Source organism: Peromyscus maniculatus, chromosome 11 (genome assembly GCF_049852395.1).
Source record: "Peromyscus maniculatus bairdii isolate BWxNUB_F1_BW_parent chromosome 11, HU_Pman_BW_mat_3.1, whole genome shotgun sequence".
Classification (NCBI taxonomy): domain Eukaryota; kingdom Metazoa; phylum Chordata; class Mammalia; order Rodentia; family Cricetidae; genus Peromyscus; species Peromyscus maniculatus.
The window spans coordinates 73,250,007-73,277,957 of record NC_134862.1 but is presented as its reverse complement, the minus strand read 5'-3'; the positions used below and the strand labels follow the sequence as shown (position 1 = coordinate 73,277,957).

General features: G+C 40.6%; 1 protein-coding gene across 1 annotated transcript in view; it reads right to left on the bottom strand.

Annotated features, from left to right (window-relative positions):
* Positions 1 to 481: 481 nt before the first annotated feature.
* Positions 482 to 27,951, bottom strand: part of F5 (coagulation factor V) — a 76,224-nt gene continuing 48,754 nt past the window's right edge. Inside the window, exons 14-25 of the mRNA XM_006974763.4 lie at positions 26,765 to 26,939; positions 25,462 to 25,698; positions 17,358 to 17,565; positions 13,544 to 13,723; positions 11,227 to 11,343; positions 10,402 to 10,473; positions 9,282 to 9,385; positions 8,710 to 8,865; positions 6,125 to 6,269; positions 3,601 to 3,752; positions 2,656 to 2,838; positions 482 to 1,354 (exon numbers count right to left, since the gene is read on the bottom strand). Of these exons, the coding sequence (XP_006974825.3) occupies positions 1,208 to 1,354; positions 2,656 to 2,838; positions 3,601 to 3,752; positions 6,125 to 6,269; positions 8,710 to 8,865; positions 9,282 to 9,385; positions 10,402 to 10,473; positions 11,227 to 11,343; positions 13,544 to 13,723; positions 17,358 to 17,565; positions 25,462 to 25,698; positions 26,765 to 26,939 (1,876 nt within the window). The 3' untranslated portion in view covers positions 482 to 1,207. The remainder of the gene's footprint in view (positions 1,355 to 2,655; positions 2,839 to 3,600; positions 3,753 to 6,124; positions 6,270 to 8,709; positions 8,866 to 9,281; positions 9,386 to 10,401; positions 10,474 to 11,226; positions 11,344 to 13,543; positions 13,724 to 17,357; positions 17,566 to 25,461; positions 25,699 to 26,764; positions 26,940 to 27,951) is intronic.

The window sequence follows — 27,951 nt, the reverse complement described above, 5'->3', positions numbered from 1 at the left end:
GATGTTGAAAGGCTCCACAGACTGGCAGGCAGTGCAGCACCACCAGATTTCAAATTTTCAGAGAAAAGCATGATAACAGAAGCTGTCGAGCAAGGGGAGACGAGGAAGAAGGACACAGAGGGAACCTTAACCCACTTGCCAAGTTGGCCCGGAGCAGCTCTAACAGGAACTGCTACACTTGTGCCAACAGTCCCTGTGTCCTTCTTTACAGGTAAGGGCCTTCCCTTAGGTGAACCCAAGTTTTGAAACAGTATGTGACACAACACTAGCTTTTCGATCAAGCCAAGGCACATGACCAGGTCTCCCTAGGTTATTTGGGCTTTATTTAATGTCTGATGGCTGGTACCCTTGGACATCGATAGGTGCAACCTGCCCCAAACACAGCCAAGGCAGATTTACAAGTCCAACTGGAATGTGAGAAACATGCTCAGTTGTGTCTTTGCTCATAGAAAATTAGAAGACTCATGGTAACATAGAAAGATGGGCTTGTAGAATCTTTTATTTACTATTAGTGCTTGTACGTGGGCGTGGGCACACACATGTGCCACAGCTGCATGGTGAAATCAGAGGCTAGCTTTTCAGAATCAGATCTCTCCCTCCCCTCTGGGTATCTGAACTCAAGCCATCAAGTTTTTCCAGAAAGCTCTCCTGTTTGGCCACGAAGCCAGCTCAACACAGGATCTTTTACATTCTCACTTCATTACAGCAAGATTTTTTTCTCTATTCTCAAAAAACTAAACTATTTTAGTCTCCATTGTTTACAAATTATAGTTTGTTTTTAAAATAAAAATATAAGAATAAAAGTTTTCTAGGTGTATGAATAGTTTCTGAAAGTAATATCTCTTTTATTAATGTCTACAGGATTTGAAAGTGCTATTACAGTGAACCATATTATTCCATTATATAACTATTATATTATATAACATCTTTAATCAGAGTAAAATGCAGTCATATTCTTGCTGGTGCTTAATATTTTCCCATCTATATTCAAATTAGTGAAGAAATAATAGCTGCCACCTCACTTAATGGCAGCCATGAATTAATATTAAAAGCTTCTTATATAAACTTTATTCTCTATTAGAAAAAATACTAGCAGAAAATTTGTTAACATTTAAAGTAGCCATAATATATTGCCTGCTCTAAATGGTTTCGGCCTTAAGGAGTTTCTTCAGTTTTTATTCTTTCTTTCCCTGTTTGGTATTCAAATCTAGTAAATGTCACAGCCGAAGAGTTCCAGGCGAAGTGCAATACTTTGGTTCCATGTTTTAGGAATGATGCGGATAAATCTGGAAATGATGGGTGGGTTAAAAAAGTTCTTCGCATGTCCTTTGGTATTACTATTTCCTTCAAAAATCTGAAAGGAAAACATGACAAAAATTGTCAACATTTGCATCATGGGCATTAATGCTTCATACTCATTTTTTTAAATCCTCTTATACCAAAGTCAGTCATCAATTATTTTTTTTATCATTATTAGTTAATTATTAAATCACAAGCCGGAAAGAAGGGCACAGAGGGAACTTTAACCACTTGCCAGTTTGGCCAGGAGCAGCCCTTAAAGATGCTCATTTATTAATGATGTGTATCAAATTAGGAAAAATAAATAAACCTGACATGAGGGTTTGTAAACTTCTTCTTTAGCTTCTTTGTTGCCGTGTGACCTTGAAGAAGTTGTTACGTTCCTTTGCACACCATTGCCTCATTACCAGAGTGAGAATAACAAAGGCTTTTCATCACACAAGTTGTACAGATTTGAAAATGTCGGTAAATACATGGCAAGCACCTAGTAAGGGTCACCTAGTGGATGCCAATAAATAACTTGCTGTCATGGACATTTGAAATAAATACGACCCTTGAGGTTTTTATTTTAGTTTCTTTTTGGTGTGTGCTTCTCCTCCACTGTTCATGTTTGTTTTCATTTTCCCCCTCAGGAAGTCCCCTGAGATCTGTACGAACAACAGTGACAAGCCATCCTCTCTTTATGGCAGCGGGGTTTACCCTGGTGTGAGGACAGCCTGCTATAACAAGACAAAACGCACCGCCAGGGGTTTAAAAGTGAGGACAGGGCACATAGTTATTCAGTGCTGAGCATTAATTAGAATTGGAATTAATTAGTCCCCCTCATTGGGTTGTGTTTCCTACTAGTTTTAGCCCCGTTCCCATTCCTGACTCACTAGGCACATTTCCTTGGCCTTACTTCTGGAAGAAGGTAGCGGGACTTAGGAATGTAACGGAGTAGTTAATTTCACCAGAAGAGCAGTCTTCCCAAATGTTTTCTGTTTAATAGCAACGTGACACACAGAAGCTGTGGGCTCGGGCATCTGATTTGCTACAAGCAGCAAGTCTACCTGCAGCAATGTTTTTATTATTTTAGCAGAAGCTTTTCTGGATAGGTTCACCATCTCTCTCAGTCAGAGAAAGCCACACTGCATCCCCTGGCATTTTGTCCCTCCCCATTTCACTTCACAGGTGGCTAAGTCTGAAAAGTAATACAAATGGTCCCTCTGCTAAGAGCATCCACCTGTAGAATGGGGGTCCAGAAGACCAGGGGGAGTGGTACATAATCAGCATCTTCAGATTCGAGATGCTGCTGAGCCTCATTGGGGGAAACAGCTTTCCCACAGCTTTCACTTTGCCCAACATGGCATCCTGTACCTTGTCCACCATGGAGGATTTCTGCCTGTAGGGTTTCCATTCCACGCCCTCGTCACTGTACTGGATGCTGTAGCTCTTCACATACATTTCAGAGGACAGAGACTTACAGCCCTGTGTGACAATGGCGGTTATCTTCTTGACTTTGAGCAGATCGACTTGTAACCACTGTTTGTTGTTATTTGCCTGGGAAAATTATTAAAAAACAAAACAAAACACTGAAATGAGGAAGATGTTGAGCCTTTCTTTTGTTAAGATCAGGATGTTTAGAAATGCACAAAGCTTTTCCATTTGCTCCCTTAGGAGTCCCTGTCTTTGAGAAGTCTTCCCTGTGGTTTCTTATTTTCTGTTATGGATCATGATGGGGGAGAGGGGCTAAAGAGAGAGGAACAGAATATGTATGACAGGGGATGGCAGTGCTGAAGAAAAATGATTGAGAACAAAGTACAATGAGACACATGTATGAACATGCCACAATAAAACCTATTACTTTGTACGCCGACTTAATAAATTTAATTTCTACGGATGGATTCCATATCATATACAACCATTATATGCTTTCTTAGGTCCCTTGCTGTTCTAGGGTGAGAACTTACTTAGCTTCCCCCCCTGATATTCATAGCAATGTTTAACAAATGGCTGCTACACTAATACATTTTACTTGAAACAAAAAGAATAAATTTCCAAATTACTTGAAAGCCTAAAATATTTACTATCTAGCTCTTTGCAAACTGCCATCCCTTCCTATTTTAAATCAAAGCTAGACCAAGAACCACAGGGAAGCTGTGTGACTTTCCTCTGAGCCATGGTTAGAGCTGCTGTTGATTCTGCAAGTCATGCTAGACTCTCAGACCGGGGACTTGAGAATCTCACGCTCCGGGCTCACGGTAAGTGGTCATTGTTTGTTTTTGGAAGGCAAGAGAACACCATTTATATGGTTGCTGTCACCTTGGCTTGCCAGGCATTCACACGGCCCTGGGCATTCAGGCGGGCACGGAAGGGATCCCAGAAGTCTCCCCACCATGACTTTTTAAAGGAAGATGCAGTGATTTGCTTGTTTTCTATCCTTCCATCTTCCAGGCCCAGTGGTGTGGAACATCCTGTCAAGCGGAAAGTAATGTGATTAATTACATAGGACTAATAGTCCCTGCATTGCATTTTGCAACAGAGGAGGCAAGAAATACGATTCCCAGGGACACAGCAAAACAGTCAAAACAAAGAACATTTGTTCAATTCAAGTGCAAATAGCACTCTGGTGCTACAAATATACTATTCAATGCTCATACTCATGCTCATTTGACAGAAGAGGATAGAGTGTAGCAAGACACAATAGTTTGCCCAATACAAGACAGTCAGGAGAACAGGAAACCGAATTCAATGCCAGTATATCACCAAATACTGTATCCTAAGTATGGGTGCTCCCATCTTCAGACAGTCATGGAAGTGTCGGTCTTTGCTTTGAGGTAGATGGTAGTTCTGAAAACTCCATGTCACAAAATGACATTTCAGTTAATAACAGACCACATAGACAATAGTGGTCCCATTATGGTGCTGATGCCTTGTGATATCATCGTTGTCATAAGCAACACATAACCTCTGTGTTTGTGATGGTGCCCATATAAATCAACTTACTATGCTACTACATGTGTAGGGGTATAGTGCATATAATTATGTACGATTCATAATAGTCAATAATAAGCTACAGTGCAACTGCTTTGGTACTTACTATACTTTTTAAGATCATTTTCGAATGTGTGTCTTCTACTTATAAAAAAGTAGCTTACTGTGGAACAGCGTCATGTTATATCAAGAAACCACATTGAGTGACTGGCCTGCACTGTCTAGGTTTGTGTAAACCATTTATGATGTTTGCATGGTAACAAAACAGCCTAAAGATGCATTTCAAAGAACTGATCCCTGCTGTTGAACAATGCATAGCTGTACAAAAAACATAAACAAAACATAAACAAACAAATAAACAAAAACCAGTTTCTTCTAACAGAAGCTGATGAGAAGATGTAGTGGGGCCTTGGATGCCACCGTTCGTGGTTTCCTTTTCAAAATTTTGAACACATACACTCTTTGGAATTTTGCCAAGGCATAATCTGAGCATGCTAGGCAGCAAAGCTGACCTCTTGGTGTAGGAAACCTACCTAGTGAGCAAGGCTAGCTGATGATTTGCCTTAATACTACTTTGTTTTGTTTTTTTTTCTCTGAAAAACACAGACAGTCTTTTGAAGCTATAGCTTGCTTTTTCCATGGGGAAAAAAAATTCTAAAAGGAACATGTGCTGCTCCCTGTGTAAGTTCAAAAGTGGAGGAAAAAAGTAATGCTTCTTATGTAGAAAATGAATGTTTTTCAATAAATTAACAGAATGGAACTTCACATTTTAGGTTAGATAGACATGATTGGACAAAGCAATCATTTACACTATAACTATGGAGACAAAACTCCCATGACTTGTGGAACTGTTTCATGGAGTCATCCCGCCTACACAAAATTTGCATTTTGTGGGGCAGTCATACACTACTAGTATTGGGATACTGGCAAATGTCCAGATCCATATCTCTCACAAACGTCAAGTGCCACATTATCTGCTTTGGTAAGAAACTGGTTCCAAAATTCAGGTGCTCTCTTCATGGTGAGGTGAGTCAGGGCTTCCTCCCCTACCTCAGGGCAAGATCCTATAGCTTACAAGAGCATGACACAGCATCTAACTATACATGGCTTCACCTACTGACTTCTTTAGCAGTCAGCTGAGGCCTGGGTCAGTCCAGCACTGGCCAATTGTTTTAGTCTTTTACTTCAGAATGCCTGGCCAAATGATAGTATTTTCTATGTGTCTGAAAGTTAGAGACACTGAGAAACATTGCTTCAAAATCAGAGAACAGTCAGTAGACCATTGTTATGACTGTTTCTTATGACCCAGATTTTATTAGATCACAAGCCGAATTTCATCCCTGAAAAAAAAAAAAAAAGAAGCTTGAAAAGACTCAAGTACTTACACAGGGTTCAAAACAGAACACAGAGCACACTCATGGTTTCAGAAATTGGAAATCAGGTTCAGAGTAAAAAACATTCACTGAACTCCAAAAATATTCCAGTGATATGACTCTTTCATTAAAATCTGAGTGGCCTTAGGGGACTTTGAGTCAGGAAGCTCTCACTGAAAATGGGTTGATGGTGACAATTCCAACCTAGACCATTTCCTTGCAGGGCCATGATGTGCCACGATGGTGCTCACATCATCTAGACATCATTTAGTGAGGTGATGCCTACCTCCTGACTACTGGAAACATGTTCAGTCTCTGTTTAGATCATGTGGAGAGTATCCCTGATTGGAGCTTGTGTTTTTGCAAAAAAAAATTCTGTAGCCTAAGTCACTGAAGGTCTCTGAGAATTCTAGTCTCCCACACCACTCAAATCTCGAGTCTTGGAGGGGGCATGAGAAGGTGGTGCTTCTTGCCCTTACCATTCACTTCACAGCCTTGCAGCTCTAACCGAAGGGCGGGTCTATTATAGGACTTTATTGGGTGTATCCTAATGTATCTAGCCACAATAGGTGGGTCCAACCGATTCTCTTTTATTGTAGAGGCATCTGAATTGCCAGCAAAATCCTAGAGGGAAAGGGGAAAGCATTAGTAGCAATTCTCTATAAACACTGTATTTTTTTTCCCCCAGAACTGAGGACCCAACCCAGGGCCTTACCCTTATTAGGCAAGTGCTCTACCACTGAGCTAAATCCCCAACCTCAAACACTGTATTTTTTAAAATACCCATCTAACAAGTTTTGTAGGGTTCTCTCATGAGAACTGAATCAATTCAGTTTGGTTTGAAAAAACTGATTGTGGATGCTTTTACTTTGAGTAAAAGTTTACTGGTACCAATGCACTTTTCCCTATACCCCCCCCCCCCCCCCCCCCCCCCCGCTACAGTGAGCCAGAAACCCGGGACTATACAGAAAAGAAGCAAAAGTAGACAGGAAGATGGCCAAAGAAAGCAGCATAGACCAGCTAAGCCTCTCAGAGATAAGGAACAGCGAGGAGGTCCTGGGGCCACCAGGCTTTCTGTTTACTTCAGATGTCCCAGGCTTAGAGATGAAGAGGGCAACAATCTCTCTAGATAACTGTTGAATACCAGCCAACTATCACAGGAAAAGAAACAAAACCCAGACACACTCCAGCACAGGGGTAACAGATGTAATGAAGGGTTAGACTTGAAGGGTTCCTGGGACTGATGAGGAACTAGAACCATCCTAGGGTATTAGAGAAGACCAAAATAGGAGCCCAGGATGTTGTCTCTGCAGATCCTAATAAGGATCCCTCAGCCAGACAGTGGTGGCACACGCCTTTAATCCCAGCACTCAGGAGGCAGAGCCAGGCAGATCTCTGTGAGTTTGAAGCCAGCCTGGTCTACAGAGTGAGATCCAGGACAGGCACCAGGTTACACAGAGAAACCCTGTCTCGAAAAACAAACAAACAAACCAACAAACAAACAGACCCCTCAGCATTGTCAAGAGAAGCCAGTGTGGAACTCTACTCCTCCCTGGCAGCCCAGAAAAATAATGCCTCCTAAGGTGCCCAGTGAGAACCTGGACTCTGACCCCCTACCTGGCAGTCACCAGGCCTTGCCCCACCTCCCTTTTCCTGACTCATAAGTACCAGAAACTGCCCAGCTAAAACGGAAGCCAAGAGTAGGCATCAGTGAGATTGACCACAATTAACAACAGAAGGAAATCAATAAAGGAACTGGTGCTTGAAGACGATGAAAAACGAACTGGCAAAACCACAGCAGGAATGACCCGAAAGTAAAAGAAGAGAAAAATTAGGATATCAGAGATGAGACAGGCAATGTTGCTCCAGCCCCTGCGGATGTCGGGAGGACGTCCGAGGACAATTGATACCACAGAGTCTACACATGTGACCAATAACTTAGAGGGAAGGGGCCAAGTCATGTTTTAAGAGCCTCAGGATGTATCATAATTCGTGCAATATAAAACAGACGATTCGAATAATCTTCAAACTATTAATGAAAGAAATTGAATTTAAAAATTTTGTATTTCCCACAGAGAGATTTTTTTTCAGGTCCAGGTGGGTTTGTAGGTGATTTCTGCCAAATGAAGGAATTAAACCCATTTTAGAAATCTCATCCTAAGCACTGAAGGGAAGAGAATGCTCCTTGATTTATTTCACAAGTCTTCCATTGCTGTGGTACTAAAATTAGAAACAGCACAAAACAATCAAACCACACATGGAAGTTCCTCACAAGTTTCCTCATGTGAAAATCCTTTAAGTATGATATCAACTGCTGTCTGTGTTTTCTCTCCCGCTACTTGTTTATAAGCACTGTAATTTAAGATTTTTAGTGATTTTGATCTAAGCTACATTACAAATGTGTCACTATTAGAAATAGCTGAGATAGCAAAGGAAAAAGTAGCATATGGCAAATGGTTCAGATAAATTACCAATAGAAACAGATTCAAGGTGGTCAGTCTAAGGATGGCAGACAGGCTCTCTGTATTTGGATATTTTTCTTCGGGGAGGAGGCTGGGAACGAGGGGATGATCTAGGACTCTTGGTTGGGCTCATGGAGGACCAGGCAGGAGTACACCAGTCCTCAGGCATGTCCTTTAAAGCAGCCTGAAAATCACACTGCCTCAGAGCCTCCCTGAGTAATCATAATCACCATAAATTAAGGCATGTTAGATAAAGAACAGAATAAAATATGATAGTGAAATCAAAACTCTTGGAGGGCAGTTTCTAGATAGGTTGTGTGCTGATCAAGGGCAGACACTCTGGTATATACCACCTGACAGTACTTTGTAGGGGTGCTTGCTTAAATGAGTTTTTCCTCTCAAGTTTTGTGGAGATTTGAAGTTTTAGTAGCCCTATGTGTCCTTTTAATTTGCAATATATAGACTTATCACATATTGCCATTTTTACTTCTCAGGACCCTTAGAAAACCATTCACATTTCAAACTCCCTGAAATATAATTGTAAAGGATACTGGAAACCCCAGGGTGAGTCTTAAGATTTAGCCAGAAATATATGCACAAACCATCACGTTCTTTGTGCTGTTCCCTCTGAAGATCTGCCAGCTGGTTTGGTCAGAGCTGTAAGCCACATGGAATTCCGTGATAAAGCACGACTTTAGGTAATGTTTAGCACCTTGGGTTTGTATCCCTGTGACTACAACTTCCTTCTGCATGTCCACCTGCAACACAGCCAAGTCAGTAAACAGAACCATCCTTGTCAGTGAGTCACACTTTGCCATAACCCACGCTATAATCAGCTTTCATTAGCATTGGACGATGCCCAAGGTCTTAGCGAACTCACACAATGGCGAGGCACGGTCCATAGTAGGGCAAAGCGCATCTGGACTTGAGTGTCATTTGAGGCATGGGTGTGCTTTACTTTAGGAAAGTCGTTGACACCGTTGCCTGGGTTTTTCTGTCTTAGATGAAAAATCACTAAAGCCACCTCTCGAGGTTGATACAAGGAAGCAAAGTGCTGAGAATGGTCCCTGCCACCACGGAGTGCTCTTTCCTTCGACGCCATCGCAAGAAACTACCAACTCACTGCCACTGTTGTCATAATAACAGTCAGTCTTCTCTGGTTAGTAAGACATACCTGGATCCAAGACTGAAAGGCAAAGTCTAATGTAGATTTTTCTATACTCCAAGCATTGTATGAGCCACCATTGTTTAATCGTGCTAATTTGGGCTCCCAGTAACCTAAATTCAAAAAAGAAAAAGGGAATTATGAATTTATTTGTTTTTTGAGAGAAGGCCTTGTTATATAGCCTAAGCTAGACTCAAGCTCACAGTATTTCTACCTCAACCATGGACTACCATGTCTAGCTTGAAGTGTTTTTGTTTTTTTTTTTATTTTTTAATAGAAAAGTATCAACTTCTCAAGTAAGTTTAGTCCAGCAAAGAAACAGATCCTTGGAGGATCTGTACTATAGTTAGGAGACTAGGCAGGTGGCATGGGCATGAGCTACCAAGCCAGTCCTCAGTGATGAAATCTTGGCTCCAGACCATGTTTAGTCAGCTGTAAACCATCATCCACCCTTTCTTGTGCACAGGTCATGTTTGTGTTTTCTCAGTTCTGTTGATATGGCTACTGCTGAGTGTGCCTACAAACAGGAAGATTTGGGAGGAATCTGTGGGAGCCTCATTATACTCTTGATGATGACCTCTAGATCTCAGGAAGGGATTTGGGGCAGAATGAATAAATTTAAGAGATGTTTTGATCATAACATTTCTTGACTAGATGAATGGCTAGCATAAGCATTAGGACTGTCTTTCCTGGATGATAAAACCCTGTGATTCTGCCTGGAGTTTATGTGTGTGAGCCAATCTAGGCAAGATAAATGGAGTTTGGGAAATGATCACAAGGTCATACGATTAAGCTATTTACTTCCTGCCAAATCCCTGCAGAGTTATGGGCTACCTAGGTAGAGATATCAGCAATGCTGAGTTCTTGGTGTTTCCTAGAGAAGACCCCTTGGGAACTACACATCAAACGGAGTGGAAATGGTAAGTGTATTAATAGGATTTTAGCTCCTGCTATATTTCTTTCTCTACCTGAGGAGAACCACAAATGGAGCTATTTCATTAAAGTTGTGGCAGATGGAAGCCTAGAGAAGGGAACTGGTCCAGGGTCAGATTATCATATATGGCTTTATGAGTTGCATACTGCACAGTGTAGGTATCGCCAGTCACAGGCTATTTATATTACTACTTACTCAGATGTCCTGAAGCCTTAATCTGTGAATCAGATATGATACCAGTGCTCAGTCCCATTGGCATCTTACATTCTATGAAAAACAAAAACAAAAATCAATAATTTTTGCTTAGAAAATATATATAACAAGAAAAACCTTCATGGCGAGAGATTGTTTTCACATACCTTTATGATAGTGACTTTAATATACCTGATTAGAAAGTGATAAGCATTCAGCGAGATTGGTGTTTATTAAAATAGTGACTACCACAGGAGAAAGAAAATAACTGGAGTCTTAAAAAATATTTTTAAGCTGATTTTTATCTGGTTGGATTTTAAAACAAATTATTGATATTAAGCACTATTATTCATAAGACTGTACTCTTGGTCATTGACCTAGAGATTACAAGGTTATTTACATCTTGCTCAAGGAAGGAAATGCCAGCTAGTGGGTACCTGGATGTGAGCACAGAGTTTGGTAGTCAACAGATGATTGGCAAGGCTTGACAATGGATGGATGGATAGACTACCCGTTACTAACGAATCCTGGTTTCTCTTTCTGCTGTACTCTAGGAACTTGAAGACTTTCCTACATATATTTTACCTGGGTCAAAAATCATGAGGAAGTACACTTTCTATTGTTTTCCCCAGTCATGAAATACTTGACCCATTTATTAGGATTTTATAGATAAATTGTTATGTTTTTAATGGCCAGAGAAAAAGCTCATTTTGTCATTGTCACAACAGAGTGATGAGACTCAGACATTTGCAAGAATCACATATTTGGAAACTGGAAACCTTCTATTATCAGGCATCCCCTCACCAACAAATACCACATGGGTGATACCTTTGTCTATGATGAGAAAGGGCGTTTGCATGCCTGCTATCTGGTTTTCTCCAATCTCTGTGTCCAGGAGCCACCAGCCAGGCTTTGATGCCTTCATTTCAAGAGTTTTAAATGAACCTAAAATAGAGAGCGAAAGAAAAATTACAAACTCGACAGTTACCAAAGAGTGAAAGAAAAAATGATAAACACGATGATTATCAAATTAAATTTGTGGTGGAATTCTCTAAGGGCCTTAAAGTCACAGGAAGCTGCAGAGGAGAATTTAAGAGTGATCCTTTTCTCTTGAGGCCATTACAGATAAAAATGAATCTGACGACAGCTGCAACACCAGCAAATTACAAAACTAAGGATCGGAAGTACTCAGTCAGAATGCTTGCTTAGAATTCACAACGCTCTGAGCTCGACCAAGAACCCTACAAACTGGGCACCCCAGTGCATGCCTCTAATCAAAGTGCTCAGAAGGAGAAGGAAGGAGGATCAGGGGTTCAAGGCCATCTGTCGCTGCTCAGGGATACATGGACTTTATTTGGAGCAAACAAACCATCAAATAGATAAATAACAAAAACGAAATTGCTAAAAATAAATCACGCAGAGATTAAAAAAAAAAAAAGCCCACCAGTCCTCCTTAAAAAGGAATTTTCATCTGAACATATTGTTATAAACTAGCCTCTATACAATTCAAATACATAGTTTCAAGTTTCAAAATGACTTTGAATGACTTACCACCCAGCTTTATAATTAGGTTTTCTTTTTCTTTTTAATACGCAATGAATAAAAATATCCTTTCCTTATGGTTTCAAATTCTCTTGAAAGTGTACATACTTGGATAAAACGTATATAAATTGTTTCAGAAAAAGGGAAAAGGTTTCTAAAACTTCTGTTTATTTGTATTGACGCTTAATGTCACTCTCTTCCATTTGATCCTATACTTAAATTCTATTGACTATAATTTCTAACCATGCCTCAGATTGTGAGTAAAAATTAACAGCTGATGGCTATCCATTTCAAACACAGTGAATCAGATCTCTCATGTTCCTTTCTGAAATTTGTTATTTTGGTTTGAAGATTTATGAAGAAGATCAACCGTAGCTTCTCAGGCCACCTTGCATGCTTATGCAACGAACCACTCTCTTGTTAACACTTGGTGAAAAGATAGTATGAATCTGGCCTGCTCCATTCTGCCTCTGAGATTAAACAAAACAGCTTTTTTTTTCCTTCCCTAGATCTCTTAGGGAGTGGCATTCAAGAACCAAATAAGAAGCCGTTTCTCCCTCTATTGAGTAAAACAGACTCATCTGGACCTCCGTGTCAATATGTGAGACCAATTCACACAATGACTTATGCACCCCAACTCTTGTGAAGGGATTGGCTTTCATTAGTTCCTCGGACAGTATGTATGGGAGGGCAGCTTCTTGCAAGAGATGCAGAATCCTGGGTCTTCTCCCTGTGATCTATACTTTAGCGAAGTCTCTGAGAGCAAAGTCTCAGTAGATGCTCATCTTAACCATTGTCCTGGGTTCTTCCGTGGCATCTTGCCCTCATAACTGCATTCACTAACAGAGTTCTAGGTTCATCTGTGACATCTTGCCTTCATAATTGCATTCATTAACAGAGTTCTGGGTTCGTATGTGACATCTTGCCTTCATAACTCCATTCACTAACAGAATCCTGGGTTCTTCCTTGGTACCTTGCCCTAATAACTCCATTCACTAACGTATTTCCCTACAAACAACTCTGTGACAGAACAAAAACTTTCCTGATGCTTCCTGTTTCTTTAGATCTACATTAATCATTGCACAGTCACGTGAATAGCTCTAAATACCTCTGTTAGCTTTTACAGTCATTAAAAGGATCTTGCTTTCCAAACAGAGTCGTGAATCAGTTCAAGATCATGATTCCCAGAATTACTTACTCAAAAAGGTTAGAGTGAAGGTTTCAGAAGTGGAATTCAAGAATCCAGAATCAAGAATCAGCTCAGTTCAAGTTCCTAATCAACCTCCCAACAGCAATAGTTTCTTTCTTAGTGCCTTGGTGAGTTGTCATGTACTGAGATCTGATTATTATGACAAACAGATGCCCAGGAGAAACTGCATGGGGCACAGAATCTCTGAAGACCCAAATGGGGTCACAAATCTGTCTTATGAGATCTGGGTTGTGCTCTGTATGTATATCACATAGGAACAAAGCTTTGCCTTGGCATCTAGATCAGAAACTTCCCTTCAACAGAAGATGTACAAGGAGACAAGGAGAGGAAGTTACAGGTGCCCTGTCCTGCTAGTTCTTAGCAGGGACCTCTTCCATTTGCCTAGATCTTTACCAGGCAGAAGGGGCCAGACCCCTAACTGGTGCTGTTTGGTGCTATTATCCAGCAGGGTCTGGCCATGGAAGTGAACCACATGAATGTCTCGGGAGCCGCCCATGTTCAGCAGGTGGAGTCTCACCCACTCTTGCTCGTACATTCTCAGGCCAGGCAGGTTGTAGATCATCCCATTAATGGCTGAAATGAAAGAGAGCTGTAATCAATTAAAGCCTTGTATGCACAAGGAGGAGACGGGTAAGCCACCCACTCACCACCCATCTTCCTCATTACTGGGCATTCCTAGGCCTACCCAAGCAGAGAAAGGGTGCTTCGTGGTTTCATAGAACCAATACCAGGCTGAATTAGAACTTCCAAATCCGTAGGCTATTTCACAAACATCTACCAAAGTGTGGGTCAGCTACATGATTGAACGGTTTTTCTCTCTTTCCCACAGATTTTGTCCCTCGCCTGCTTAAGGCTTTGCCCATTTGCCCTTCACATTGATAGTATAAGTGTCCCTTTGCTGCTGAAAGGTGAAAAGGGCAGACAAAGAAAACCCCTGGGTACCAGTGTATCATACTCTCCTCGGTGTGACTGCTCCTCTACTCCCCTCTCAGGCAGAGTCTAAGACTGCCATGCTGTATCTACCTTCCCTTTAGCAAAATAGGTGACTTTTGTTTGTTTTAGATGGGGTCTTGGTGTATATCCCAGGCCAGCCTGGAACTCTCTCTTTAGCTCAAGGTGACCTTGAACTCAAGGTCTTCTTGTCTTATCCTTGGGCACAATACCACCGTGTGTGTGTGTGTGTGTGTGTGTGTGTGTGTGTGTGTGTGTGTGTGTGTGTGTGCTTAAAGCACCTAATAGCCTCAATCACCTAAAAAACATAACACACACACACACACACACACACACATGCACACACACATTAATGATAAAGCTTGGTGCTACCAAATACTTGACTTGAAAAGAAGCAAGGGAAGAATTCTCTTCCCCTTCAAAGGATTGCTATAGGATTTCAGAAACCAGTCACGAAAACTTTTGGAGGAGGAGGAGTTGAAATTATTTTGGCATTTGTCAGATCATATCAAGCCTGCCTACATACTTGAACATCAGCTCTCACCCACTGTGCTTCAGTTTCTGTTAAAAAATTAGATGTCGTAAGAGTGAAGGGCATTGGGAGTGATCATTATGTCAGTGTTATTCAGCGACTGCACCAGGATATGGGAGCAGAGACTTTCAACAGAGATGCTCCATGGACATTTGATAGATGGAGATGAATATGAAGACTTGTTCATTTATTCACTATTTCATATATCTCCTGAGCACATGCTATAAAAGCCAGGTGCTAAGCTAGGGCCTGGGGAACTCCAGAGGTCTGCTTGTCACATACCCTGATAAATACTATACACTGGGATCACCAAATGTCCAAGAATTAGACAGCAATGTGTTTAGGACCGAAGCTATAATAAATGTATATGGATTTTTTGAGGAAATCAGGTAGCATTTCCTAGAGGATGCTCCTCAAGTAAAGGGCATGGCCAAGAGACAGCCCGTCTGATTCTGCAGCCTGTGCTGTCTTACTAGGCTGAGGGGGTCCCTAAAGGGCACTTCCTGCTCATTCAAGCAAACTTCAGGGCTGAGAGGCCTAGAGATGGAAGGAGATAAGGGAAGGGAAGGGAAGGGAAGGGAAGGGAAGGGAAGGGAAGGGAAGGGAAGGGAAGGGAAGGGAAGGGAAGGGAAGGGAAGGGAAGGGAAGGGAAAGAGAAAGGTAGGGGAGGGAAGAAGAGGGAAGGGGAGGGAAGGGGAAAGCGGAGCTCTATTTGCAGTCTGCCTAATAGCTATCTAAGTCAACTGAACTCTATTTAACAGAATTTCTTTTATATTTGAATTTTTAAAAAATCTTTAAATGTTTTTATGAAAAACAGATTCCATTATTAGTGGGTGGGATTTTAGAACAAATTGTAAATCATTATTTGCCTACATGTATCTCAACTTATTTACCATTATTGAACTTCTCCTAGAAGTAAGGTCACGTATATAAGAAGTGTGCCTTGTGCATGTCAATGACAGAGGGAGACTGTATTTACCTTGCCTTGATGGCTAAACTAGAGGTACCATCTAACAGCATGCGGTAAAAATATCTTGACCTATACTATTTGTTTATTTATTTATTATCTATTCTTTGAGACAAAGTCTAAGTGTGTCTTGTCTCCAACTCTCAGCCCTCCTACCTTGGCCTTTAGAGTGTTGTGATTTCAGACATGTGCATCTTTCTCCTCCTCCAGTATTCTGACAGACTCATTACCTAAAGCATAGGTTCTTGTTAATCAGAAACTTCAGAACAATGGCCTTCATTTTCAAGCTGTGAAAACAGGCCTTAGTTGTCTCTCATTTGTTTTTACATTTATTTTCACACACACACACACACACACACACACACACACACACACACACACACACACACACCTGTCTATGGTCTGTATGTGGAGGTTGGAGGACATCTTGTGGGAATCTGTTCTTTCCTTCCACCATGCAGGTTTAGGGGAGTGGTCCTCGGGTTTGGAAGCAAGTGTTCTTATTTTCTGAGCCATCTTACCACTCATGAGTCTTTGTTTTCTTCTGATTTCTAACTGTTGTTGTCTCGGATGGGCACTAAACCCTTCATTCTGCCTTTTTATAATTGATTTGTTTTGTAACTTATTTGTAATTTTACAGGCCACATTCCTCAGAGGACTTCTGAATGGAGATACTTTCCCCAATGTGACCTCCTAAGTATAGCCTGTCTTGCCAGTATCCTGTAGCTTGGTTGTTTAGAGTCCTAGTTCCTTTAATCTCATATCCTAGTATAGATGCTGCCTGTGGATGCCAAGAGATGGAACTTGCTGTGGATGTCTTTCTGTACTCTGCGAATATGTGTTGTTCTGATTGGTTGGTAAATAAAGCTGCTTAGCCAATGGTGAGGCAGAATAAGGGTAGGCAGTACATTCGAATTGGAGAGAGAGGAGAAGAAAGGAGGTCAAGGAGATGCCAGCCTGATGCTCAAGGAATAACAAAATGCCAGCAGACCAGTAACATCATGACCATGGAGCAACATATAGATGAATAGAAATGGGTTGAATTAAGTTATAAGAGCTAGCCATCAAGAAGCCTGACCCATAGGCCATGCAGTTTATAATTAATATAAGCCTCTGAGTGATTGTTTATAAATGGCTGTGGGACTGAGGGACCGGGGAACTGCAGGGCTTCTTCTGCCTACATTTGGTGCCCAACATGGGGCCTGAGACATTGGGCCATACAGTTTGCAAATAATATAAGCCACTGTGTGTTTACTTGGGACCAAGTGGTTGTTGGACATGGGTGGGAGATATTTATCCCAACTGTGGAGCTGAGCAGGACTGGAAAAACTTCTGGGTCCAGGAACTGCTATAGCCACTCTGATTTCAGAAGAGACACGTGGATGATCATTTCTTAGTGTGAATACTAATTGTTTTAGACAACAAGAAACAAGACCATTAGTGTCTTAAAGAGCAGAGTGATACCATGCCCACTCCTATGTATGTTGCCATCAGGAGCACAATGCCCATTTTCTTGTTGGTCAGTTTTAGGTTGTCTGGTGGGAGCCAGTGTGCACTATCCTGCAGTCTCTCTACACTCTTTAGGGGGTTTCCTATGGGCCAGAGCCTCTCTCCAGGATGCTGAGGAGCCAGGCTTAAGTAATGCTCCTGACTCCTCTGGAACACCTGAGGTTTAATCTTGTGATGATCTCAGGGTAGGAATTTTATGACCTGGTGAGGTTTAATCAGAGAGCAGATTAAAGTCACAGGAAAAATACCATAAAACTCATGAGAATTCTTCACTTCCGGAGATTCAATTCTCCATGACCTTTTGGACTTTTCATAGTACCAACTCTTCTTTTCATCAAAGGCCATAAAGAGTAAGACAAATTCCCTCATGTCCATAGGCAGGTTGCTCTCCGGGTGAAGTGTTCCTTTCCGGCAGATCAGAAGGGGGCCAATCAAGCCTGAGTGGATGTCTCTCTCCTGAAAGACAAGAAGAGAAAACTGCAAACACTTCCCTTTCATCTGATTTTTTTTTTCTTTTCTGATGATCTTGGTTCTTACACAAAAGGAACACCATCAACAAATAAGTAAGAAACTGAGTCTGTGCTTTCTACTATCCCCCAAAATGAAGGACTCTCTCTTGCTCTCTTTTCACTGAAAAACACATGAGTATTTACTACATGAAGCATGTTGTTTTGAACAATGCATATATTGTAGAATGATTAATGAGGGATCTTTGAATTTTCAATGAACAGCATATAAAAGCTTATAAATACTCTTCAAAAAGAATTTTGAGAGTCAAAGCCTTCTGCTTCCCCCAGAGGACCAGCTGGGTGGGTGTGGGGTACAGTAGGGAACTGCATCCTCCATGACAGGGTAGCACAAGGGCTGGGTGGCCAGGTCTTGTTCCCTTCACCTTGCCCATGAGGCTAACTCAGGCTATGCTGTGCAGTGTCTGGGTGTCTGGTCCCCAAGGGGTGCAGGGAGATAAGCACAAGCTTGATACCTGCATGGCAGCCCTGGACATTCCATGTCTGGGTACCTTTCCCCAGGAGTGCCACCAGTGTTCAGGGGTCCTAGATGGCCAGAGACAAGCATGGTATTTCTTGTAGCACTGGGTTCAGGAGGCTCCCCAGGGGCCCCTCTGCCCTTGATATGGTCTGTGTTCTCTTGTTACTTGAGAAGCCTTTCCTGTGAAGTAGGCCTGTGATGGCCTTGACCCACCCCTACCTGCTTCCAAAAAGTGTCGGAGACCTCTGGCACACCTGATCCTGGTAGAAATCAGCCTAGACCACTTGCTCAGGGACAAAGAGGAACCCCAGGAAACTTTCCAGATCTCTTGCCCTAGCAAAGAAACCTTTGAGGGCAAATCTGAACCCAAGCTGCCCTTTGCCTGGCGGAGGGCTGGGAGAAAGCTTTGTGTTTTGTTGGCTGTGAACCTGGGTAGAGTCCTCAGCCACCTGTGTTTGGGTGTCTCGCTGTACAAAGGCTTCTTTGTCTGAAGGTCAGGGGGAAAGAAGGCAGCTGAGTGTCCTGTGGGGACTGCATGGATACAGGCTTCCTGCTGGGTTTCCTGGGTGCCCAAGGCCAGCCAAGAAGACAGCGGGGTAGGCACAGCTTGCCGTGATCAAGACAATTGCTAGTTTGCCCAGAGAAACTTACTGTTCCCACCTTCCTGTGGGAGTTGGACAGGATGGAATGTGCCTGGATTATTCCTCCGGGAACACCACAACCTCCTCCCTGTGTCCTTATTTAACTTAGAACAGGGCTGACTTCTTATCACATTGTCCTTTATTAGCAAAGGCTACTCATTAAGTAACACATTTAATCTCCCCATGGCCTAAGTGGAGCAGGGAAAAAATTTCCTCCTTAAACTCCCAACCCCAGCATGTGATCTGTGCCCACACGGTTGGCTCAGTCCTTCCCTGTGCCCTCCCTGCCTCCTGGAGACTCACAAAGCCTGGCTTAAGACTATACTACTTTGAAACTGCAAACAAGCACAGCCCTTTGTAAGCATACCTAGATCATTCACTTATGCAATCCCCATGATGTCCATTGAATGAACACTTTTCTCGGTGCCACATTTGATGAACTGTGTGGAGAATCCTTGGCTGTGGCAGCCATACTGTGAATGACAGCCCTCAGTCACATGTCCCATAAACAGCATAGGAGGCTTTTTTTTTTCTTTTTCTTTCTCTCTCTCTCTCTTTCTTTCTTCTCTCTCTCTCTCTCTCTCTCTCTCTCTCTCTCTCTCTCTCTCTCTCTCTCTCTCTCCCTCTTTCTTTTTTTGAGTAAAACCAAAATTTATTATAAGCCACAGTCGTCCTAGGGACCTCCATGATATATATATATATAGCCTCCATGGTTCTGTGGGTTGTAGTCTGTTTGTTCTTTATTTTGTATCTAGAATCCACTTATGAGTGAGTACATACCATGTTTGTCTTTCTGGGTTTGGGTTACCTCACTCAGGATGATTTTTTCTAGTTCCATCCATTTGCCTGCAAATTTCATTGTTTTTCTCTGCTGAGTAGTACTCCATTGTGTATATGTACCACATTTTTTTTCATCCATTCTTCAGTTGATGGGCATCTAGGTTGTTTCCAGGTTCTGGCTATTACAAATAGTGCTGCTGTGAACATAGCTGAGCATGTATCTTTGTGGTATGAATCAGCATTCCTTGGGTATATGCCCAAGAGTGATATGGCTGGGTCTTGAGGTAGTTCGATTCCTAATTTTCTGAGAAACCGCCATACTGATTTCCACAGTGGTTGTACAAGCTTGCATTCCCACCAACAGTGGAGGAGTGTTCCCTTTGCTCCACATCCTCTCCAACATTGACTGTCATTAGTGTTTTTTGATCATAGCCATTCTGACAGGTGTAAGGTGGTATCTCAGAGTCGTTTTTGATTTGCATTTCTCTGATGATTAAGGATGTTGAGCACTTCTTTAAATGTCTTTCAGCCATTTGTGATTCTTGTTTTGTGAATTCTCTGTTTAGCTCTTTAGCCCATTTTTTAATTGGATTGTTTAATATTTTGATGTCTAGTTTCTTGAGTTCTTTATATACTATGGAGCTCAATCCTTTGTCAGATGTGGGGTTGGTGAAGATCTTTTCCCATTCTGTTGGCTGTCTTTTTGTCTTATTGACCGTGTCTTTCGCTCTGCAAAAGCTTCTCAATTTCTAGAGGTCCCATTTATTAATTGTTGTGCTTAAGGTCTGTGCTGTTGGTGTTTTATTTAGGAAGTGGTCTCCGGTGCCAATACATTCAAGAGTACTTCCTACTTTCTTTTTCTATTAAGTTTAGTGTAACTGGATTTATTTTGAGGTCTTTGATCCACTTGGACTTGAGTTTTGTGCATGGTGACAGATAAGGATCTGTTTGTAATCTTTTACATATTGACATCCAGTTATGCCAGCACCATTTGTTGAAGATACTTTCTTTTTTCTATTGTATAGTTTTGGCTTCTTTGTCAAAAACCAGGTGTTCATATGTGCATGGATTAATGTCAGGGTCTTCAATTCCATTCCATTGGTCTGTATGTCAGTTTTTATACCAGTACCAAGCTGTTTTTATTATTATAGCTCTATAGTTGAGCTTGAGGTCAGGGATGGTGATGCCTCCAAAGGTTGCTTTATTATATAGGATTCTTTTAGCTATCCTGGCTCTTTTGTTTTTCCATATGAAGTTGAGTATTTTTCTTTCCAAGTCTGTGAAGAATTGTGTTGGGATTTTGATGGGGATTGCATTGAATCTGTAGATTGCTTTTGGTAAGATTGCCATTTTTACTATGTTAATCCTACCTATCCATGAGCATGGGAGATCCTTCCATTTTCTGATATCTTCTTCAATTTCTTTCTTTATAGATTTAAAGTTCTTATCAAAAAGGTCCTTCACTTGTTTAGTTAGTGTTATCCCAAAGTATTTTATATTATTTGTGGCTGTTGTAAAGGATGATGTTTCTCTGACTTCTTTCTCAGCCCTTTTATCATTTGTGTATAGGAGGGCTACTGATTTTTTTGAGTTGATCTTGTATCCTGCCACTTTACTGAAGGAGTTTATCAGCTGTAGGAGTTCCCTGGTAGAGTTTTTGGGGTCACTTATGTATACTATCATACCATCTGCAAATAGTGAAAGTTTGACTTCTTCCTTGCCAATTTGTATCCCTTTGATCTCCTTTTGTTGTCTTATTGCTCTAGCTAGAACTTCTAGTACTATATTGAATAAATATGGGGAGAGTGGACAGCCTTGTCTTGTTCCTGATTTTAGTGGTATCACTTTGAGTTTCTCTCAATTTAATTTGATATTGGCTGTTGACTTGCTATAAATTGCCTGTATTATGTTTAGAAACGTTCCTTGTATTCCTGATCTTTCTAAGACCTTTATCATGAAGGGGTGTTGGATTTTGTCAAAGGCTTTTTCAGCATGAGATGATTGTATGGTTTTTTTCTTTCAGTTTGTTTATATGGTGTATTACATTGACAGATTTTCATATGTTGAACCATCCTTGCATCCCTGGGATGAATCCTACTTGGTCGTGATGGATAATTTTTTTGATGTATTCTTGGATTCGGTTTGCCAATATTTTGTTGAGTATTTTTGCATCAATGTTCACGAGGGAGATTGGTCCGTAGTTCTCTTTCTTTGTTGCATCTTTGTGTGGTTTTGGTATCAGGGTAATTGTAACCTCATAAAAAGAGTTTGGTAGTGTTCCTTCTGTTTCTATTGTGTGGAACACTTTGAAGAGTATTGGTATTAGTTCTTCTTTGAAAGTCTGGTAGAATTCTGCACTGAAACCATCTGGTCCTGGGCTTTTTTTTTTTTTTTTTTTTGGTTGGGAAACTTTTGATGACTGTTTCTATTTCTTTAGGGGTTATTGGTCTATTTAAATGGTTTATCTGGTCTTGATTTAATTTTGGTATGTGGTATTTATCCAGAAAATTGTCCATTTCTTCCTGATTTTCCATTTTTGTGGAGTACAGGTTTTTGAAGTATGATCTGATGATTCTCTGGATTTCCTCGTTGTTGTTATGTCTCCCTTTTAATTTCTGATTTTGTTAATTTGGGTGCTCTCTGTTTGCCTTTTGGTTAATTTGGCTAGGGGTTTGTCTATCTTGTTGATTTTTTCAAAGAACCAACTCTTTGTTTCATTGATTTTTTTGTATTGTTCTCTTATTTTCTATTTCGTTGATTTCAGCCCTCAATTTGATTATTTCCTGGCGTCTATTTCTCCTGGGTGAGTTTGTTTCTTTTTGTTCTAGAGCTTTCAGTTGTGCTGTTAATTCATTGGTATGGGATTGCTCCATCTTCTTTATGCATGCATTTAGAGCTATGAATTTTCCTCTTAGCACTGCTTTCATGGTGTCCCATAAGTTTGGGTATGTTGTACTTTCATTTTCATTGAATTCTAGGAAATCTTTAATTTCTTTCTTTATTTCTTCCTTGACCCATTGATGTTTCAGGTGGGCATTATTCAGTTTCCATGAGTTTGTAGGCTTTCTATAATTTTTGTTGTTATTGAAGTCTAACTTTAAGGCATGATGGTCCAATAAGATACAGGAGGTTATTCCATTATTTTTTATCTGTTGAGATTTGTTTTGTGGCCAAGCATTTGGTCAATTTTTGAGAAGGTTCCATGGGGTGCTGAGAAGAAGGTATATTCTTTTGTGTTAGGATGGAATGTTCTGTAGATATCTATTAAGTCCATTTGAGTCATAACATCTGTTAGGTCCTTTATTTCTCTGTTAAGTTTCAGTCTGGTAGATCTGTCTTTTGGTGAGAGTGGTGTGTTGAAATCTCCCACTACTAATGTGTGGGGTTTGATGTGTATTTTAAGCTTTAGTCGTGTTTCTTTTATGAATGTGGGTGCTTTTGTATTTGGGGCATAAGTGTTCAAAATTGAGACTTCATCTTGGTGGATTTTTCCTGTGATAAATATGTAATGTCCATCCTGATCTCTTTTGATTGATTTTAGTTTGAAGTCTATTTTATGAGATATTAGGATAGCTACACCAGCTTGTTTCTTAGGACCATTTGCTTGGAAAGCCTTTCCCCAGCCCTTTATTCTGAGGTAGTGTCTGTCTTTGAAGTTAAGGTGTGTTTCTTGTATGCAGCAGATGGATGGATCCTGTTTTCTTATCCATTCTGTTAGCCTGTGTCTTTTTATAGGTGAGTTGAGACCATTGATATTGATGGATATTAATGACCAGTGATTGTTAATTCCTGTTATTTTTTGTGGTTGTGTTGTGTTGTCCTTCTGTGGTGTATGTTGGTGTGGGATTATCTATTGCCTGAGTTTTCATGGATGTGTTTAGCTTCTTTTGGGTTGGATTTTCCCTTCTAGTGCTTTCTGTAGGGCTGGGTTTGTGGACAGGTATTGATTAAATCTGGTTTTATCCTGGAATATTTTGTTTACTCTGCCTATGGTGATTGAGAGTTTTGCTGGGTATAATAGTTTGGGTTGGCATCCATGGTTTCTTTAATGTCTGCATGAGATTTGTCCATGATCTTCTAACTTTCATAGTCTCTATTGAGAAGTCTGGTGTTATTCTGATGGGTTTGCCTTTATATGTTACTTGGTCTTTTTCCTTTGCGGCTCTTAATATTTTTTCTTTGTTCTGTGTGTTTAGTGTTTTGATTATTATGTGGTGAGGGGGCTTTTTTTTGGATCCATCCTATTTGGTGTTCTCTAAGCTTCTTGTATCTTCATAGGTATTTCTTTCTTTAGGTTAGGAAAGTTTTCTTCTATGATTTTTTGAGTATATTTTCTGTGCCTTTAAGTTGGTGTTCTTCTCCTTCTTCTATCCCTATTATTCTTAGGTTTGGTCTTTTCATGGTGTCCCAAATTTCTTGGACGTTTTGTGTTACGGCATTTTTGTCTTTAGTGTTTTCTTTGACTAACACATTTATTTTCTCTATTGTGTCTTCAGTGTCAGAGATTCTCTGTTCCATCTCTTGCATTCGGTTGGTTATGCTTGTTTCTGTAGTTCCTGTTCGTTTAGTCAGGATTTCTATTTCCAGCATTCCCTCAGCATGTGTTTTCTTTACTGTCTCAAATTCACTTTTCAGATCTTGCAATGTTTCTTTCATCTGTTTAATTACTTTTTCTTGGCTTTCTTTGATTTCTTCCAATTTTTTGTTTGTTTTTTTCTTCCACTTCTTTAAGGGAATTTTTTATTTCCTCTTTAATGGAGTTTTTCATTTCCTCTTTAAGGGAATTTTTTATTTCCTCTTTAATGGAGTTTTTAATTTCCTCTTTAAGGGAATTTTTTATTTCCTCTTTGATGGAGTTTTTAATTTCCTCTTTAAGGGAATTTTTTTATTTCTTCTTTAAGGGCCTCTATCATCTTCTTAAAGTCATTTTTAGGGTTGATTTCTTCTGTTTCTTCTGTCATGGTATGTTCAGGTCTTGCAGGTGTAGAATCACTACGTTCTGATGTTGCCATATAGGTCTTTATGTTGTTGCCTGTATTTTTGCACTGGCGTCTACTCATCTCTTCCTCTGCTCGGTGCAGGCAGTGTCTATGTCTGAAAGTGCCTCTATTGTTCTAATTTTTAGTCTTGGTTCACTAGAAGTTCTTGGTTAAATTGGTGCTGTTGGGCTGTTTCTTTGGGAGCAGCTGATCTCAGTTGGGGAAGTATATACTTATGATTCTGGTGATCTGGTTTGGTGGCTGGGCGTCACCTTCTTCTGTGTTCTCAGGTCACGTTTTGCTCATTCGTCAACTCCTCAGCTGAACTTGTTTCCTCAGACTTCAAACTGTAGGGTTCTGAATCCTCTCCCAGATGGATTTCAGTTGAGCAGGGTAGTCTCACCAACACCTCCAAGTTGTTGGGTTTCGCAGGATCAGCCTCAGACATAGTGTTCAGATCCGTTCTGGTCTCGTCCCATGGAGATAGCTTCTTCCCCAGATGTTGGGATTAAAGGCGTCCCTGCTCCAAGCTCTTGATTAAGAGCTTGTTTTCACTAACTCTTCAGCCGGTAATAGCTCAGTTTCTGGTCTTTATTGCAACTGTGTTTCGGCCGCCGCCTGTCACCAGCAGCCGGGCCTGCCTGCCTGCCTCTCAACTTATATCTTTTAATCTATGCTCTTTTATATGGCTCAGTCACCTTTACTTTGTAATGTTCATGCTGCTTGCTCTGTGTCCTGGCCTTTTTTTCTTTTTCTTGAGACAAGATTTGTCTACATAGCCTTGGCTGTCCTGGAACTCACTCTGTAGACCAGGCTGGCCTCACAGAGATCTGCCTACCTCTGCCTCCTGAATGCTGGGTTCAAAGGTGTGTGCCACCACCCATCAGCCTGTAGGAGAGGCTTTTACAAGGAAACAATGAACGGTGGCTATATGGTGAGGGGAGAGATCAGAACTTGAAACCTACCACATTGACTGCAGAGTAGTAGGCCCAAGCCCGGCATGCAGAGCCGGGGTTCTCTGGGCCGGAGCGCTCCGTGGCGTGCCATACATACGTATAACTGCTATTGGGCTGGACAGCATTGTCTTCCTGAAACCATTCAGGAGAGTCATCTTCATAAGTCTTTCCCTCAGAGGACTTTTCATAGGAAAGTCCATGGGCATGAAGAGAATATGGTCTGGATGCTAAATTTTTAAAGCGAACCTAGGAATAAGAAAGAAAAAAAAAAAAAAGAGTGACCCACAAATGTATTAACATACCAAACCGAAACTTGTCAGCACTGTAGGCTGTGACAGGCAGTTATGATATCAGTTAAGGTGTACTGGGTGTTTATAGCTGCAAATTAATTTATGGATATTACTTGATTTAATGAAAGACCCAAAGTGAAGAACCCAAGCAACTGTTGATGAAATCATTGGCTAAAAGAAGTTTTTCCTCCTTTGGGTTGTTCTCTCAGATCGCTCATCACAGCAACAGAGCTGACTAACCCAGATTTCCATTGCCTTCTATGCTGGATTGATTGGTTTTGCTGTGTGGGAGTTCAAGGCCAGGATCTTGCATATCACATGACAAGTAAGTGATTACTCTTTACCCATGGAACCATTTCCCCACCCCCTGGGTGCCTTTTGAAAAGGAACAAATGGTCATTGGCAAATTGGCAGATACCCGCACAGGTAAAAGGTTATGTTTTTGGACATAAAATACTCTTTAGATGCAGGGCATTTTTTCCTGTGTTTTGTTTATTATTATTGTTTTCTTTCTTTGATGTGAAGGATAGAAGAACTAGATGCAGGGTTTTCAAACCAATTAGTGACAAGCTTGGTAAAATATTTAAACTGGCTCACCCTTTTAGGGCAGAGAGACATCTTTGTTTTCTAGTTTCCTTTCATTTCATCATATTGCCTCTTAAGAAAACACCAGCACGTGGTTATAAATCACTATTCTTGCTGCCACTGCTTCTGCCATGGAACACAGCTGAATCATTTTCCATATTAGCTCAAAACAGGCTGGCATCAGCTAGGAACTCCAGTGCTACCTCATCCAGATTAAACAGTTTTCAGGGTTAAAAAGTCTAAGTTTTTTTGTTTTTGTTTTTGTTTTTTTTTTAAATCTCAAAAATTGTCAAATAGCCAAACAGTCTTTGGTGGAAAAGTGCAGCTATTTATTAATTCTGGGGAGCAAACTACCTGTAGTTTTGATGCCTCCACCTTAATAACTTGGGCGCTGTGGCAAATCCCTCAAGATTTAGAAGGTTCAAGTGATGACTTACTTGGATCACATCACCCACTTCAGCTCGGATAACAGGACCGAGAATACCAAGATGCTCCTCATATTCCCCGTGAAGATCACGTCTGGTGAAAGTACTGTCAAGGTATTTTCTGAAAACAACTTTCTTGTATGTGGTGTCCTTTGGAATGCTATCAGTGTCTTCATTGTCCATTTCACTAAAATGACAGCAATAGCATTCATTAAAAAATGAAAGGAAATTAAAAACTTTTGGGAAAATCTAGGAGAGATGGCTCAGCAGTTAAGAGCACTGGCTGCTCTTCCAGAGGACCAAGGATTGGTTCCCAGCACCCACTGTGGGCCACTTATAACCACTTGTAACTCTAGTTCTCGGGGATATTCTGGCCTTTGAGGGTGCCAGGCACACACACCCACAGCTCACATATATACATTCAGGCACTCATATATGCATATAAAATAAAAATAAGAAGTTTAAAAAGAATTTAGGAAAGAATCTGTTTGGTAACCAACATAGAATATTTAATAAACACTTCATTTATAAGTTAATGAATATATGTAAATGAAAACACAGGTGACTACATATGTTTTAATTTCCAGCTCAAATATAATTTCTTAGGTAAGATTCCTGGATCTCTTGGACTAGGTCAAGTATTTCATAAATATATATGCATGTATATATATATAATTATTATTGTCTACACAGTAAACTCTTATAGTATTTTTATAGTATGTATAAAAGTTATATAAGACATGAGAGATCTATTAATATCTTGCTCTGCCACTAAGGAGTAAGTCCTATGAGGCCAAGTATTCTTTCCAGCCTGCTCATGATACTTTCTCCAATTCTTAGCATGTTATTTGGCATACAGTAGGCACTTAATAAACTTTTGTCAAGTACCTAAATGAATAAACAAATATAACAATATAGTAGCAGAAATTTTGACACCAAAGACAGACAAAATCATTCAATGGTTAGTGCGAGAGCTGGGGGCTGTCAGATGATGATCAGCTAAATCAGAAGATTGCCTGCATGAAGACAATTGGATAGATAAATGTCTTTTACCCTGAATGGCCAGTCTTAGCTTTGGTTTTTGTTAAAACATATTACCCCTAAGCTTTTAGACACTGGTCTGAGCAAAGATTTTCATGATAGGACTCTTGAATTACAGGTAATAAAACACAAATGGACAGATGGAATTCTATTCATGC